Consider the following 18,033-nt stretch of genomic DNA (forward strand, 5'->3'; position numbering starts at 1 on the left):
CCTTGGATCAGTGTGTTATTTTTACATATCCCTTGGACCTGTGTATGTACTTAGAGTGGGAATGGATTTGATCGATTTCTAATATGGAAGAATAGCTCTGAAATAGATAAAACTATATCTTTCTTGTCCTAACTTCAAACTCTTTCCCTTCCACCTTTGTTTGTTAGTTAATAAGCTTTATGCTGAATGCTTGTTTGATTCTGATATATTAAGCATGATAACATTGTTGCTCATCATTTCAAAAGGCAGGAATAAGTTTCCACATTATGTCATTTTACTTCTTAACCCTATTTGTTTACGAATCCATGTTTGAAATGGTGAACTTTCACGTGCAATGCACGTGGCCTACCACTAGAAAAATGACAAAAAACCGTTATTCAGGTTAATGGGTCAGCGACCCGCTGACCAAATCATTGGTTTTGGCCGAGGAGCGAGTTTAGGAAGAAATGAAACCGGTTGTCTGACCATTCTTGGTTCAACCGGTCCGACCGTCCGATTTTCAAACCCATGGTCCAAAGATCCTGGTCCTCTCGTTTGTACAGCGAATCAGCGATTGAGTGGAATGGGGTTCTCTCCGGTCTCCAGGCTCCAGCGGTTGAGTGAACAGCGAACAGCCAAAAAGGGTTCTCTCTCCGGCGATTGATTTTCTCTCTCACTCTCTCCAGCGACAGGCCATGCCATTCTTTCACTCAGATATCCTTCTTTGTTTTCGATTTCTTTGATTCTCTTTGGTTTCAATAATATCCTTATCATTCTTGAGAGTGATATCTAGAAAGGTGCGTGGTGGTGTCGATGTGTGTGCGCACCATTCAGGCTCTGTTTTTTTTTTTTTTTTTTTTTTTTTTTTGGGTTAAATAATCAATTTTCTTATTTGATTGGAAAATGAATGGATGATTAGAATCAAGCGATTTCTGAATGCATTGAACTTCAGGAGTGACGATGTGTGTGCTGTTGTTGTTTTTTTTTTTCCTTTTTCTGTTGTGGTGTCGTTTTAATGTTGTTTGAGAGGAGAAGAGGTCAAAAGGTTACTTTCAATCAAGAGTTTAAATATATTGTCTCCAAATTAAGTGATATGTTACAGAGGAGCAGAGCCCTCTTGAATGCTGTAGTATTTGAAAATGAGCTTAAGTGGTATGTTACAGAAGCCAAACCTGGCAAGATCAACTATACCGTAGCAGACCAGATGCTTTGAAGTATCTAAATGTCAGAGACGTTTTGTGGTCGGAATCACATTCAGATTAGATCTTTGTTGATCTGATACAGTTATGGTCTCATATGGTTGAAGAGGAATATTTTCCACTAGGTTATAATTTTGTAGTTTCTTTGAAAGGAATGTTTAGGTGAACATGTGATTTTTTTCACTAGGTTTTATTTTTCTGCAATACATTTTTGCAGAAAAATGTATTTTTAAAATATTTTATGGTTTTTTCATGTAATTTTTGAAGTTTCATTTAGTTTAGACCAGATTGGACCCAATCCAGTTCATTCGCAATCCAATTGGACTGAATTGGACTTGGTTTGTATGGGTTTGGACTGAATTGGGTCCAGTCCAGTTGCATATGGATCCATGTCAAGCCGAGCTCATGTTTATAGCTCGAATTGAGCTTGAGCCCAAACTTGAGCTTCATGTTTTTATGCCAAGCTGAGCTGGAATAGCCAAATATTTGGTTCATCTTGGCTCGAATCCACCCTTAAGTTGTGTTTGAGATGAGTTGGTATTCAACCCACATCCAACCCAACATATCCATTTGCCACACAATGCAAAAGTCCTCCCAAATGGGCACAAAATGCTTGGCGTCTGTTACACTGGAGTAATAGGAACTTTAAATACAATTATGTAGTAATGATTTTGGTTATTGTTTAATGACAGCAATGAGCAAACTTGGTCTAAACCTTTCATACAGTGCAGTCAGAGGAATGGAGGAAGAAAACACAGCATTATTAGAACTGAACAGTAAGGCTTTCCACATTTTCTCAGATTTCATGACGAGGTAATCCATATGAACAAGAAACAAAGCTTGCTTATTTTTTTCTTAAATTCCCAAAACATGCTGATCACTTTCATGTATCTTCTCAAAACCTTTTTCTATTGCTATATTTCTGTTTTAGCTGTTTTAAATTTGTTTGTTGCCATAAGTCATAACTTGTTGGGTTTCTTGCTGTTCTGTAATTTCAGAATTACACAGCTTGAGGAGTTGGTTTCATTAGGAAGCAAGTTACTTTGTGGGTTACAAGAATCCTTAGGTGAGCACATCAGAGCTATATTTGACTTGACATAAGTTCTGATACATTGTTCATCGTCATTGATATCATGTGTTTGAAACAGAGTTGCTTCGAAGGCCTCCGGTAAACAAGAAATCTGAAGTTGTTGATGCCATCATTAAAGCAAATGAAACTATGAGGTTAAAAGCATATCTTGAAGCTGGATGTATAACTGCAAATGATGGTGTACAAAGTATAAGAAAGTGTAAGGTGCAATGTTTTTTGATTTAGACTATCTGTTGGATAACTTAGAACCTGAAGACATAGATGTTTTCATCGAAGCATTTTATAGAAAATATGTTTTGAATGAGATGAATTTGGGTTTTCCTTTTAAATGAAAAACCTTGTCTTATTATTAATATTATTTTTTTTTTCAAAATTGGTGCATTTCATAGTTGTTAAGGTGACTAGGTGATAGTGGGGTGCCTAGTTGCTTAGGTGACACCCAAGCAAAAAGAATTTCATAAAATAAAACTAAGATATTCCTAGTTCTCTAGTTTATATTACAATTCCACATGGATATTGATTGGGAAAATAACAATTTTATTTATTAATAACATTAAATTTCCTCTCAAAAAATCATGGCAAATCAATATATCTGGAACAAGTATTTAATAGAGCAACTTCATATCAAATTAGAAACTAATGAAGGTTATAATTTTATATGATAAAATTCAAGACAAAATAAGTAAAGAGAAAAAGAACAAGGATGGAGATGCTGTTTCATTTAATGAGAGAGAAAGAGAGTAAAAAAAAAGGAAAGAAAGAAACTTCTTTATATTTCTATTCTTTTTTTTTTTTCCTTTTTCTCTTCTCAAAACCTTTGGGTCTTTTAGACTTCAATGGTAAAACTTTAAAACACAGTATAAATGGATGAAATAACATAGTAAGATGTAGCAATATGAATGGTATTGTAATAAGGTGCTAGTCTTGTCATTTTAGTTGCCTAGGTGGGACTGTGGGTGCCTTATCGCCTAGGCAGGTGCATAGTTGCTTAGATGGGCGCCTAATTTCTATAAACAAGGTGTTTTAGGTGAGTCACCTAGTCAGCTAGTTAACACCTAGGCAGGTGCTTAGATGATGCCTTGATGACTATGGTGCATTTTATGTAACAGACTATCCTCTGGTACATTGTTATATGAAAAGATATATGTCTTTCATTTTGTCATGTTTTGGGTTTTGATAGACATAGGTACTCCTTCCCGTTCTGGAATTTTCATTGCCTACTTTGCTATCTTTAGTAGTAAAATACTTAATAGCATTATTCCTACCCAATAATAATCCTGGTTACTAGGGTCTTGGGAGGGTTGGATTGGACATGAACCTAACAATTGGCTTATTTTTTGGTACAAATTGGCGGTTCTCATAGTTGAGATTCATTCTCATGCATGTTAGCCTGAGGTTTTAATATTGCACCGAGGCCTCTCACTATTTAACTTCTCACCATGAAAAATGAATTGACATGATCATCTTCAGTGTGAACAAGGGTTGAAACAATTTGGTAGTTTTTTTATTTATTTCTTCTTTCTCCTTTTGGTGAGTAACAAAGTAGTATTTTTTCCATCTAATACCTATTTTTCTTTTTTGAACTATCCTTAATTCTAGTTATGCAGCAACTTGCAGGAAAAAAAGTGGTTTTCTTTTATTCCTCTTTGAGAGGCTTCAGTCATGAGGAGCACTATTATTAATTATTTCATTTGAGGCATGGTTATTGTTGACAATTGTTTTTTCTAAGCTTCTATTGTCATATGCGAATTATAGAGTTGTACCATTTGTTAAAGTAGCTAAATTATCCTATTTAGCTAGTTGCCTCTCTTGGTTTATTCTATCTCATATTATTGTTTTTTTTACTTTTACCATGAATTAACTGACAAGTTGGCCTTTTTTTCCCTTTCTTGGTAAATAATGCACACAAAAGTACATGAATGCAAACGAGGACTTCACGATCATCTGAATAAAGGTATTTCCCCTGCAAACACTAATAATTTTATAGTCAATATGGTTGCTAGTATTAGACGATATGACATATAATCATAATTGAGCGAAAACAAGAGAATATAAAAGCAAATTGTTTGCTAGGGTGCAACTTGGGCCAGGCAATGTTTTTAAATCTGACCTGATAATGGAACCACTTTTCCATCTAGGTGGTGGACTAGTGGTTCAATCATATGAGGGGTGCAACTTGGGCCGACTCGGATTGTGTTTTTGTCAAAATTTGAATGTGCCTGGCCCAAAGGCCTAGCTGGAAGTAGTGTGAAATGCTAACATGGGCCAACTGGAATTGTACCACTCTTTGGGTCAACTAGGTCAACCTATGACATCATCATTTAAGTAAAATATAAATAAGTGATTTAAAAGGCGTGCCTAGGCACATAGGTGGGGCGCATTTTAGGGTATGCGCCTCGCCTAGGTCCTAGGTAGACCTGTTCATGGGTCGGGCCGGTTCGGGCTTTGTCTATGTATCAATAGAACACATTCAGGCTCGAGCCCGAGCCTGGCCCGACCATCGGGCCTAGGTCTTGAGCTTGAGCCCAGCCATAAATTTGAAAACAAATTTTTTTTCTTTATTTATTCAATAAAAAAAGTGTTTTATTTATATTAAAAACCTTCAAAAATAAAAAATAATAAACATCTCACTATTACTTGAAAAAAAGAGAAGAACAGAGAAAAAATATTGTATATATTTTATTAAATAAAATATATTTTTTATTATTTAATATATAGTATCATGTCGGGCTCGGGCCGGGCTTTTTTGAGAAAGCCTGAGCCCGGTGCTTTAGGCCAGACCCTGAGCCCGTGGGCCTAAAATTATGACCAAGCCCGACTTATAATGGGCTGGGCCGTCGGGCTGCCCGACCCATGAACAAGTCTAGTCCTAGGCACAACCCTTTCAAAAGGCGCATGCCTGATGCACCTTGTGTCTCAGCCCAGGTGTGCGCCTTTTGATTTTATTTGGCATTTTTGACATTTTTTTTTAGCATTTTGTTTTTGTATTTTTGTGCCTTGCTTAAAAAAGGCATGTACCTCGCCCTGGCCTCGGCCGCAAATGGGTCCTTGCACCTTACGCTTTTAAAACACTGATATAAATAGGTAAAAATATAGAAAAAAATGTAGAATGTTACATAATAATTAGGCATGTTTCTAATATTATAAATTCATCATATTAAATGAAAATAAGTGCGATAAATGATAATTTTGTTACTAATGATGGAAATGGCTAATTATTACAAAAAAGAGAATAAATGTCTAATCCACCTGTTGACCAGGTCAAATGGTTTAGAGGTTCAACTAGATGCTTCACCTTGTCCTTGGTTGAGTCAATGGTATTTTGTAAGTGAGCAGTTCTGGGGTGAAACGAACTGGAGAATTTGTCCTGGTGACTGGTCAACCAGTCCAATTGGATGGTTGAGTGGTCGTTTTGGCCTCTCTTGGTCTTTAATCATTGTGATGGCTACTTGGTTCCTAGGCACAAACTAGTCAATTAAAAGAGATATGTTCTAAATTTACAAGAAAAAGACAATAACTGTCTAATCTGTGACCTGTTGACCAGGTCAAATGGTTTAGGGAGTCAAGTGGCCAAAACCCAATCATCCACAAAAGACAATAATTGTCTAATCTTTGACCTCTTTAGTCTTTAGTTATTTATCTTTTTTTTAAAGATAAATAAAAAAGATAATATTATTGAAGAAAAAAGAGCAGTGCACTAGGGTGATAAACTATCATCCACAGAAAGACAAAACCCAATCTTAACCACCAAACCCACCGACCCAAGAAAATGAAAAAAGACTTTTCCAAATTTTAAAAAGAAAAACTTCCCAAAACAATTGCCCCTAGAATCCCCAAACCAAGCAACCCTACCAAATCTCACTACACCAAATTCCCTTAAGATCTTTCTCCAACTGGATTATATCTCTCTTCCAATTCCCAAAAAACGTTTCTTGCAAATTCTTCCCCTCCTAAAAAAGAAAGCCCTAAAATCTTGCTTACTTCAGTTTCCAGTACCATTTCCAAATCCACTTTTTGTGTTGTTTCCCTCTTTCAACAAAATATCACCTCCTTGTTTTCCTCCTCCCCTACATTTTCCTTTTCCTCTAAATCTTCCTCCACTCCCTGAACCTCCTCCTCACCTAAAGAAAAACTTCCTTTTGATCATCTGAAGAAAGAGCCATTTCCTTCCTTGCCACCCTTCTCCAACAACTTCGCACCAATACCGTTTCTTGCACTACTCTGTGTTCTAGTTCTATCCTTAATCCTCTTCCCTTTTTTAAACTCTTATACTTGATGCAAGGGCAAGTATAAGAGAGTTCAAATGATGAAAATTAATCCTTCCTTCAAATGATAAAACACTTATGTGACACGAATCAACTGGCCAACATTAGATTTTATTGAAGGAACATCACATGTTTTGATTTATTCACCCACACTAACATCTTTTTTTTCCTTAATTCCATCCCCAACTTTCCATTAAAAACATTTGACAAAGATCTATTATCCTCCTTTTTTTAGAGAAAAGTAATGTATTATAACAGGCAAAACAAAATATACAAGGCCCTTTTCAAAAAGAATTTGAAACAAGGAAAAAAACTGAATAGCTGATTACACTACAGATCTAGATACAAAAGATTCCTAGAATAAAAAAAAAAAGAGTTGAAAGGTATATCCTTTAGTGTCTATGTGAACTGCAGCCCATTATCCTCTTCCTCGAAACTGCAAGAGCTCTAAGGATCCTTTGAAGGCTCAATTTCTTCTACCCCCAGCCAATCGTTCCTTCTTCTCTTCCTAATGTTACAAATTCCTCTTGTAAAGCAATCTCCTTAAATAGTACTGCCCTTCACAACTTATTTTCCGAAGTTTGAAAACGCTTGCTCTTCAAGAATATGGTCCCCAAGATTTATCCCCCCCCCCCAAAAAAAAAAAAACGAATATGGTCCCCAAGGGGTTGATTGCAACGAGCACCACCATCGTCCACTCCTAAACCCTGTAAAACTTCCTCTGTAATGTGCTCATTGATCACTGGTGCAACCCAACCTGACCCTAATTAAGAACAGAGGAGATCATATCCCTTGAGCACAAAATCATGCCGAAAAAAAGTGTTGTTATCCAATCCCATAAATCTCCTTATGCCAACCCTCATGCTTCCTAGTAGGGGTGGATTCGAGCCGAACCGAGTCGAATAGTACGGGATTCAAGCTCAACTCGCCAAGGTAGTACAAGGCTCGAGCTAGAACCTTGAGCTCGAGCTCAGCTCAAGTCAAAATACTCGTAAGCTCGACCTTGGCTCGGCTCGGGCTTGACTTGAGAAAAAATGTTTTATAAAAATAAAAAAATTATATATTAAAATATTTTTTATTTGATATTTAAAAAATTAAGAATTATAATAATTAGTTATTATTATATATAAAAATAAAAATATTATATATAATATTTTTATTATATTATATATAATATATATTTTTATTATATATATTATTTTCTATAATTATATATATTTATTATTATTATGTAGCTATTAGTATGTATATATGTATGTAGCTATTCGAGCTCGGATCGCGAGCCTCACGAGCCGAGCCGAGTCAAGCTTTTCACAAGCTGAGCTTGAGTAGCTCGTGAAGAGCTCGGCTCATGGCCACCCCTACTTCCTAGAAAGATGTTTTTTTTTTTTTTTTTTTTTTTTTTTAAATTTAACAACCTTCCTAACCTTAACTAAACTTGAAAATCTAACTTTTCTTCTAATTTCTGTAGCACTGAAGGCTTTGAAAATATCTTTGAGGAAGGCGATGCTAGATCATACTTGCGATCTTCCACGTTCTCAAATATGTTATTAAGTGACATGAAACAAAATCCCTTTTTGGTGGACCAAACAAATCAAGGCCCATTACATGGCTTAGGTTCGACCTAGAACAATTGAGCCAAGCCGAGCCAAACTTTGGCATGTCTTGGTTTGGCTTGACTCGACTAATATACCATTAGGTTTGAGCTTGAGTTTGGGTTTGATTTGTATTTTATTTTTTATTTCGAGTTCGATTTGATTAAATATTCGATGAGCTCGAGTTTCGCTCGAAAGCTCGAACATGAATATATTTTTACATTTCATAATGTATAGTGTATTCCGGAAAGACATGGTATCAGAAGAGTTTTGACCAATCAAAGCATTTATGTGAATATTGATTAATACCACCTGATTGGTCATCTCTTTTAGGAGTGTCAATGATATTCGAAAGTCCTATTTTGAATTCGAGATTCAACATAATCAAATTGAACTCGGATAATTCGAATATCATAATTGGTCGAATTCGAATATCTATTCCTACCATTTAACTAATCAAATCAAATTCGGATATGACTTGATTCGAATCGATAAATATTTGAATTCGACCGATTATTTAATTCATATAAATAATATATAGACTATTTAAATACTTTATATAATTTATATATAATAAATATATATAAATAACTTATATATTTACATACTTTATATAAATAAAATGTTTATTAATTAACTAAAATAATTAATCGGTTGATTTCGAATTCGAATTGAATATTCAAATATTTAATTGAATTCAAATTTGAACATTTGATTTTCAATATCCGTTATATTGAATCGAATTTGGATGTCGAATTTTCTAATCGGTTCCGAATTCAGATATTGCGTGATTGATTCGAATTCGATCTGTTTACACCCCTAATCTCTTTTATGATACCAGTTGATTGGTTGTGAGATTTTTAGATATCATGTATATATATGTGTGTGCACGCACAAACACACACACCAGGCTCGTGAGTTTTTGAGCCGAATTTTTTATTGGTTGAGCTTTGAATAACTAGCCGAGCTTACCCTAAGATTCAAGCTCTATTTGAACTTGATTAGAATTGAACTTGAACTGAGCCTATTTTTGAACTCAAGCCCGAACTATTCGATTAGAGTTTGACTTGATTGCACCCCTACCACTTGTTTCCTCCATCACGTGATCCTTTAACAAAACCCCTTTCGGTTCAACCGGTTTGAGCTGAATACCCACAATCCTAGATGCCCTCAACTTTGGGCCATCTAAGGCATTGGTACGTGTGGGATCCTGATCTTCAGCAAAATCCAGCTGTCCTTGTTCTGATCTTACACACAACTGTCTGTCCATCTTCCTCTGAAGACAAAATTCCTAAGGCAACATTGAGAACCTCAGTTGATGCTTTGAACACACTTCTCTTCTTTTGAGGTTTTTTCTAGCCTATCGACTATCACTAGAATCGTGGACTTGCCCTTTGATTTTGGTAATCTGGAAATAAAGTCCATGGCAACTTCATCACATTACCTTTTCTGGTATCTTAAGTGGTAGTGGGAGTCTTACTGGAGACTGAGCTGCATACTTTTATTGTTGACAGGTATGACATGCTGCCACATATGTCCTAATGGCCTGCTTCATTCCTTGCCACTAATAGTGGGAAACAACATGCCTGTAGGTTCTCAGTATTCCAGAATGACCTCCTAGTGGGAAGTCATGAAATAATTGTAGTAGCTGTGGTAAATACTGAGAATTTGCTGCTATGACCAATCGGCCCTTATAAAAAAGTGTTATCATTGGTTACAGTATAGCCTGGTACAGATGCTGGATCATGTGTCCATTTGTCACGAATGGCCTGTAGCTTGGAATAAGCTGAGGGTTCACGGTTTATAAACTCCACTAGGGAATAGACTGGTTTGGATACTGTGGTCATGTGAAGTTCATGGACCTGAGAGAGGGCATCAGCCACTCTATTAGAGGCTCCTGGCTTGTATTCAATGACATGGTCAAACCCCATTAATTTGTAGGCCCAATGTTGTTGGTCTACAATGTAAATCTCTTGTTCTAAGAGGTATTTTAAACTTTTTTTATCAGTTCTTATGATGAACTGGCATCCTATCAAATAAGCCCTCCACTTCTGCACCGCCAACACGAGTGCCATGAACTCTTTTTCACAAGTAGATTTGGCCAAAGCCTGACCCACCAAGGCCTTGCTAAAATAGGCAATGGGCCTCCCTTCTTGCATGAGGACTGCCCCCACTCCACCTGAAGCATCACACTCCAAGACAAATGTCCCGGAGAAATCAGGTAATGCCAATGTGGGTCTGCTGGATACTGCCTAATTAAGCTTTTCAAAAGCTTCTTGGGCTTCCTTAGTCCAAGTGAAGGAACCTTTTTTCAACAATTGTGTCAGTGGCCTGGCCAAAAGTCCAGAATTTTTAATAAATCTTCTGTAATATGTCGAGAGTCCTAGCAAATGTCTTAGACTCTTGGTTGAATTTGGTTCTGGTCAAGAGTGGATGCATTCTACCTTACTAGGGTGGGCCATGGCAGTCACTTGGCTTACCTTATGTCCCAAATACTGAAATTGTGTTTTAGCAAACTCACACTTTGATGATTTAGCAAATAGTTGGTGTTGGTGCAACAAGGATAATGCACTACACAAGTGTAGCATATGTGATCTTCAATTTGGACTACAATATAAATTTGTGCATAAATGGCCGAAATACCTCATTCATCAATGCTTGGAAGGTGGATGGCGTGTTAGTGAGACCCAATGGCATGATCAGGAATTCATAATGGCTGTTATGTGTTTGGAAGGCCGTTTTGTTGATCTCAGCTGGGTGCAATGTGAACTTGATGATATCCAGACCTTAGATCTAACTTTGAGAATATGGTGGCTGATTGCTACTCATCCAGTAGCTCATCAATGAGTGGAATTGGAAAGTGACCTTTAACTGTAATTTTGTTGAGCGCTGTGGTTGATGCAAAATCTCCATGTGCCATCTTTTTTCTTAACGAGGAGCATTGGTGAAGAAAAAGGTCTGGAGCTGGGTTGAGGGAACTGCTTCTGGAGGAGTTCTTGTACTTGTTTCTCAATTTTAGCCTTTTGTGAGTTAGTGTAATGGTAAGGCCTGACATTTGCAGGGGGTGCACCTGGCATAATTTCTATGTGATGTTCCTTCACTCTGTGTGGAGGAAGCTGTTGTGGTTCCTTGAATACATCAGCAATTTGATCTATACTTGTTTCAACTGTTGCTGGCCCAAGTCAGATCTAAGAACCGGTCTGGTGGGATCAAGCCCCAACTACATGAATACATTTGGTTGGGCTTTATGAAAGCTCCTCATGATGGTTTTCAGGCCTTGGGCTTGCATTAGGGTTGGTTGCAAAGGAGAACTCCATTGTCATTTTTTGCCAATCATAGAGTACTTGGCCCAACTGTTTGAGCCAGTGGACCCCCAGTCTGATTTGTAAGGGGTATAAGTTGGCTCTCACCTTGTAGTCCTGAATTTGAATTGGTACAACTTTCTTGACCCCCTCACACCTTAGGTGGTTGCCATCTTCCACATGCATCTCAAATGAAGGGACAAATTGTGGTTCAAGGCCCAGCTGCTTGGTGAGGGCTAGGGTAACAAAATTTAAAGTGCTGTCCCTGTTCATTAGTATAGAAACATGCCGGATTAGCAGCCCGACTACCCGCATTGTTTGGGGTGACCCTTGACTTCCTAAGGCTTGTAAGGATACCTCTGCTGTTGTTAATTCCATGAGGTTTTCTCCTTCATAACCATCTGTTAAGGGACTGGAAGAGTTTATCTATCCCATCATTGGTTTGTAACAAAAAACAATTGCTGGATCTTACAACGATGACCTGGTCCAAATTGTTCATCACAATTATAACATAACCTGCGATCTTGTTGAGCCTGCATCTCGACCCACAAGAGTCGCTTGTAAGGGGATCGCTTGTGTATTACTAGTTCGGTTCTTTAGTGGGCCTGCCTCAATTCTTGGTGGTTATTTGAAAATTGGGCCTGGTTGAGGTTCAATCTTGGGTGCTGGTGGTTCAACTCGAATGGTTGTGAGTTCGGTTCTGGTAAACCGTCCCCTTCTTAAACAGTTGAGCCGTTCTTGTATCTGCATGAGGCCCACAACAACTTATATGGTGGTAGGCTGCATTGCTTTTACCTCCACTCGAATTTCCTCCCTCAGTCCTCTGATAAAACATCCTAACAGGGCTTTTTCCGGCCAACCTTGCGTCCTAGTTGCTAGTCTTTCAAATTCCAGTTGATAATCTCTGATAGAGCCTTCTTGTTGGAGTTTCGGTAGGGCTTCATCAAAGTCCTCAAATCTCAATAGTCCAAAACGAACACATAGGACTTTGGTGAAGTCAGTCCAAGATACTTGGGGGCGGATTGCCTGAACCATTGGAACCATAAAATGGCTTCCCCCGCCAAGTGGAATGAAGCAACAATAACTCTTTGATGATTGGGAGTATCATGAAATTCGAAATTCCTCAACTTTAAAATCCACAGGGTGGGATGGTCGCCAGCGAAGGTTGAAAACTCTAGTCGCGCAAAAAATGGTCGGTGCCTTCCAGTGTTGCCTCCCTGATCACCGTCTCCACCAGTTCCCTCCTGTTCACCGTCACAATTGGTTGTCTCTTTTTCCAACTGTACCACTACTGTTGTTAGGGTCCCCTTGAGGGAGGGAGGGAGGGAGAAAGTACATGCTTCCACTTACATAGACTTCATTCTTGGTTAGTTACAATCTCAACAGATTCTTCAAATTCTTTGTCTACTTGCTAAATTGCCAACTCATGCTGATGTTTTTCATTTTCCTTCTAGAAGTGGCAATTAAAAATAAACCATTCATCATCAACTAAAGGACTAAATTTGCTTCCTGGTAAGTCTCCTCTCAATTTCCTTCAAGTCTCAACATCCATTCACCTTTTCTAGAGAGGATTTTTTCTCTTTAAATCTTCCCTATGAAGCCTTGGCTGAAACCAGATTTGTTTCACCATCCTCCATATCTAAGTTTCCTTCTCATCCTAGAAAGCAATTTTCTAAAATTCCCACTAGTGGTAGAAACCTTAGTTCTCAGGAGGATTAGTTCTGTACCATGTTTCATTCACCTGCTACTAATGGTAATGCATGAGACTAGAGTTTGGTTTTCAACCAAAGAAAGTGGTTTAAAACACATGATTTAGCATAAATGTTGTATGCTTCCAATTTGATGGAAATTGATCAGACTGCCTTGCTTCCCCTGTTCCTTTTGGATGAATAATGGGTAACTACTAGTGTAGTTAGTCAGTGTACGTGCTATATTGTAGTAATGTAGTTAGTCGGTGTGCTATACAGCTTTTTACTTTGCTATATGACTATACTTTTTACTTTACTAATGTAGTCAATCACTGCTCTATAAGTCTCTAGCATAGTTAGTCATAGCATTCTACTTCTATTAGTGTAGTCGGTCATGTAATTAGTCCTAGTGTATTAAATCATTGTACTATACGTCTTTCGCTATGAAAGTTAATGGTCTGATTTCTTTGGAGCTCAAGGGCCTAAGATTCGTTTGAATTAGTTCTTTGTTTAAATTTCACATTAGCACACGAAGACCAAGTTTATGGTGGGGATACAACCAATTTAAGAACCTTTTGTGGTTGCAGATCAAGGTGAATATGCTTCTTGTAGGAAGGCATTTTTGTGTGCATGAATGAATGGTATTTGTCCTTTGGTGGTAATCATTCTAAGGCTTAAGAAGTTTCAATGTCCTGGAACAGAGACTTGGTAGGCTACTTTTTGATGATGAATCACTTGAAATTCCTTTTTGTTTCATGACTACAATACAATCTTTGCTCTGGACAGATGCTTTATCTGAAGAATCTGTTCCAAAATCTGTCTCTTCTGGATCTTCTGATTTTGGAACAGGCTGGTTGTGTGGTTCAAGTCTGATTTCTAGATTTAATCTAAGGCAGTAATAATTGAGCGTAGCAAGGAATCCCCTTTGCTGATCCTATGTTCTCCCGGTGGAGGGTGCTGCCTACTGCTGCTCATCAATTGCTGGAGCATCCAGTAGCCATCCTGGATTCAAAGAGATAGCATATGGCCAAGCTACTATGATCCCTAGGACAAGTAACTGGCTTGGGGTATGCCACCAGAGTGAGTGCATGAAGAAGAGCATTTGGTTTGAGCCACTCACTGAACCTTTCCTACTCGAAGGATCATAGGTTCATTTTACTAGTCTATTGGTTGGATTGACAACTTTAACTAGAGTTCCTTTTATAGTTAAAATGGTAGCCAAATTTTATTTGGTGGATTAATGGGACAAAAATTTGTTTGAATTGGTTTATGATTTTTCATAAAGCTAGCAAATAATGCTAGGGTGAATCTAGTGCTGCTACAGACATGGTTCCCCATGAAAAGAAGTTTTAGAAGACAACATTAACTTTTCATGATTCCTACCATGTCTGTAGCAGTACTATATATACTTTTGCCTAATGCTTGTTTTTGTTTCTGAATTGCTATCTTGTCCCTTGTGGAGGCTGTGGATGGCCTTATCACTTAAATTTTGTTTGTTGAGCTATGACTTATGGATTTATTGGAATGCTAAAAAAAATTTAGAACGTGGTTTGCAAGTCATGCATTTTCTACAGTATAGATAGTGCTCTGTTTTTTTTTTTTTGGTACCTTACATGCTTGACCTAGGTTTTCACACACTGGCATATGTATGCCTATTTGTATATTGAATATTTTTTTTGCTTTCATTGTGCTTTGGCTTCATTCCTGCATTCGTACTTTCTGCCTGCAGTTTCCTATAACCAATTTCTTTTTTTGGACTTGAGTCATACGTTGATATTATCCTTTTCCACCATTGCAGCCAAGAGTCTTCTGAATGAACTTGAATCCCTCATAGGAAATATTGTTGATGTAGTTCAAGCTGCAAATGAAATTGTTCCAGATTTTGGGAAACATTCTCGTGATGAATTGGTCCATCAAGCAACAAGTTTTGAAAAGGTTATTAAGTTCTGCCACTTGTCTTTTATTTATCTGTATATCTTTTTTTTTATCAGTACATAAATTCATTTAATTAATTAAAAGTTACTGTGAAAGTACAAGGCAAGTCATCTTTAAATGACCAAGGTTACAATATATTACAAAATTGCCCAAAATAAAGTGGGTCTATCAGCTCTCTGCTTTGCTAGAGTATCCACCAAGCTATTTGCTTCCCTCTTGTCCAGAAGCTGAAGTGAAGAGAAGAGAGAAGAGAGAGAGAGAGAGAGAGAGAGAGAGAGAGATCTGAGAGCAAGAAGAGTTGCTGGCAGCGCCAGCTTTTCGGTATTTATATTAGGGCGACTAAAACATAACGTAAAGAGAGGGGAATTACAATAGTACCCCTGTGACACTAACAGAAACAAAAAAACAAAGAAAACAGCTTATAAACAGCCTTTTAACAGTCCCCCTCAAGTTGGGACTAGACCTGTTCATGGGCTGGGTAGCCCGATGGGCCGGACGGGCTTGCGCATAGATATTAGCCTGCGGGTTTGATCTCGGGCCTAAAAGCCCGGGCCCAACCATTTTACGGGCCGGGCTCGGGATTTGCCACAAAAGCCCTTTCTTATTCCCTAGCCGAATAAGTACCCTTTCTTATTCCCTCTCTCCAGTCTTCATCTTCTTCTCTTCTTACTCTCACTCTCAAGAACCAGCGCAAACCTAGACAGGCAGCCACCATTGTTAGTCTCAGAGGCGACACGTGAGCTCAGGCACCGACGATCTCAGGCACCAGTCGTCTCTCTCTTTCTCTCTTGCTTCCCACCAGTCCTCTCTCTCTCTCGTTTCTCTCTTAGTTCTCATTCTCAGTTTCTCACTCACTGTCGCATATTCTCATTTTCTCAGGAATCGGCGCCACCAGTGAACTGCGACGATGATTTTGCGCTCTCTCTCTTTCTGTGTGTGTTCCATCTTCTCAATGTTCTCATTCTCACCAGTGAACACCAGCGCCACCAGTGAACTCCGACAAACTCATTCTCACTAGGAAACTCAGGATGCAATCTTCAATAAAAGTGAAAAAAATCATTGTTAGGTTGGGCTTCGGGCTTTTTAAGAGGGTCGGGCTCGGGCTTGGGCCTGAAAAATTCTGTTAATTAGTAAAAGCCCGGCCCGACCCATGAACAGGTCTAGTTGGGACATAGATTCAATCATGCCCAACTTGTCACATAGATCATTGTTCCACAAATGATGTAACCCTTTTGTGAAAATGTCTACGAGTTGATCTTCGGACCTGACATAGGGGGTGCACACTTTCCTTTTGACAACCTTTTCTCTGATAAAATGTTTGTCTACCTCAATGTGCTTGGTTCTATCATGTAGTACTGGGTTAGCAACAATGTTTATGGCTGCCTTGTTGTCACAATATAAAGTCATAGGTCCATCAACTGTAAATCCTAGCTCACGAAATAGATTTTTTAGCCACATTATTTCAGCCTCTCCATGAGACATTGCTCTATATTCAGCTTAGCACTAGATCTAGCCACCACATTCTGCTTTTTGCTTCTCCAAGTGACTGGGTTTCCTCCCAATCTTCAACCTTCAAATGCCCGTGCTTTTGGAACAATAAATCTGCACTTGGAATTTTTTAAGATATTTGAGAATTCTTTCAGCTGCTTCAAGGTGGGTAGTCTTAGGGGCATGCATGAATTGACTAAGGGCCCATAGGTTATGGGGATACCACAAAGGTGGGAACTACTAGGTTTGCAGATGGGAAGAGGAAGATTACTTAATTTGAGGAATGTGATGGCAGAAGGGGATTCTTAAGTAATTGTTAAAGAGCAACAGTGATGCACCAATAGATCATTTTGAAATCAATGCATCACCAAGCTTTTGCTCATCCAAACAAATAGTAAGGGGAAGGGAGATGGAACGAGAGGAGAGAAACTTCAGGCCGACGGGGAAGTGGAGGTTGGAGTTGGGTATTGAAGCTAAACATTTCTTATTCGAGCAGGGAAGGACAAGAGGTAAGGCATATTTGAAAATCAGGGAAGGTAGTAGGGCAACGATATTCATACCAGAGGAAGCATGTTACTGGTTGAAAGGCTTTGTTGATGGAATAGTAAACACTATCAGGGAAGAAGGCTGGAAAAATTCAGTGGCATGTTGTGGGAAGAGCTATGAAACAGTACTGAGAAGGAATGGGAGAGGATGGTTTATCATGGTAACAAAAAACTTTTGCACTAACAAAAAACAAGTAATATGCATACCAGAAGGATAGAGGGGACAAGGTTGGATTTCCTTCACAAATAACCTTCAAGCGTTTCTCTTCGAAAGCGAGAGGAAGGTTGAAGAAAGAACTGATAACAAGCCGTGGTACTTCGGAGCATAGCAAGAAACAAAGCCCATATCGTCAAGAAATTATGGTAGCAAGTTCAACTGGAATTTGAAAATTAGCACTTGAAGAAGGGAGAGGCAAATGGGAACACAGAATGGTACTAACGACAGATAGGACTGTAAGGGATTGGACGAAAGTCTTAGATGCAGTTGCAGAAAGACTGGGCTTAGAAGGTGATGCTGTCTTATTGTCGTTTACTGAGAAGAAAGCCATCCTTGATACAGGCGACGAGAAACTGAGTTTCAATACAGTCCAAGTAGATGGAGGACTGATACAAATACAAAACTGGGTTCCAATATGCAATGAAGTAGTAACAAAGGATGGCAACCTCTTGATCAAACTTTTAGGACTCCCCTTTAATCTTTGGAACGAACAGACCTTTGGAAAAATCGTCAGAGCCCTAGGGGGTGTTCTATTGGAGCTAAACCTGAGAAGCTTGCGTGCTGTGGAGATTAAAGTCGCAGGGATTAAGCCTGAGAGCCTGCCTTGTGCATTGGTACAGGGTTTGGTTGGCATCGGAAGTTGAGGCGTCTCTCTGGGGAAGATGACCAGAGGTAGGAGACGATGGTGAAGTCGCAGGATGGAGCACATGTGGCACCCAAGGAGTGGTGA

The 18,033-nt window shown here is 38.5% G+C and overlaps 1 protein-coding gene across 6 annotated transcripts in view; it reads left to right on the top strand.

The window, feature by feature from the left end:
- Positions 1–535: 535 nt before the first annotated feature.
- LOC104610547 (FAD-binding protein) overlaps positions 536–18,033 on the top strand; it is a 68,357-nt gene continuing 50,859 nt past the window's right edge. Inside the window, exons 1-6 of one of the 6 annotated variants that reach the window (XM_088889779.1) lie at positions 536–776; positions 1,905–1,991; positions 2,177–2,244; positions 2,327–2,467; positions 4,181–4,222; positions 14,917–15,053. In XM_088889779.1, coding sequence (XP_088745905.1) covers positions 1,918–1,991; positions 2,177–2,244; positions 2,327–2,467; positions 4,181–4,222; positions 14,917–15,053 — 462 coding nt within the window. In that variant the 5' untranslated portion in view covers positions 536–776; positions 1,905–1,917. Of the gene's footprint in view, positions 777–817; positions 1,992–2,176; positions 2,245–2,326; positions 2,468–4,180; positions 4,223–14,916; positions 15,054–18,033 lie in introns of those variants that run through there. The other 5 variants (XM_088889776.1, XM_010277214.3, XM_088889782.1 and 2 more) reach the window with 5 other exon arrangements.

The sequence above is a fragment of the Nelumbo nucifera genome, chromosome 1 (genome assembly GCF_055504915.1).
Source record: "Nelumbo nucifera cultivar China Antique chromosome 1, China Antique-T2T, whole genome shotgun sequence".
Lineage (NCBI taxonomy): Eukaryota > Viridiplantae > Streptophyta > Magnoliopsida > Proteales > Nelumbonaceae > Nelumbo > Nelumbo nucifera.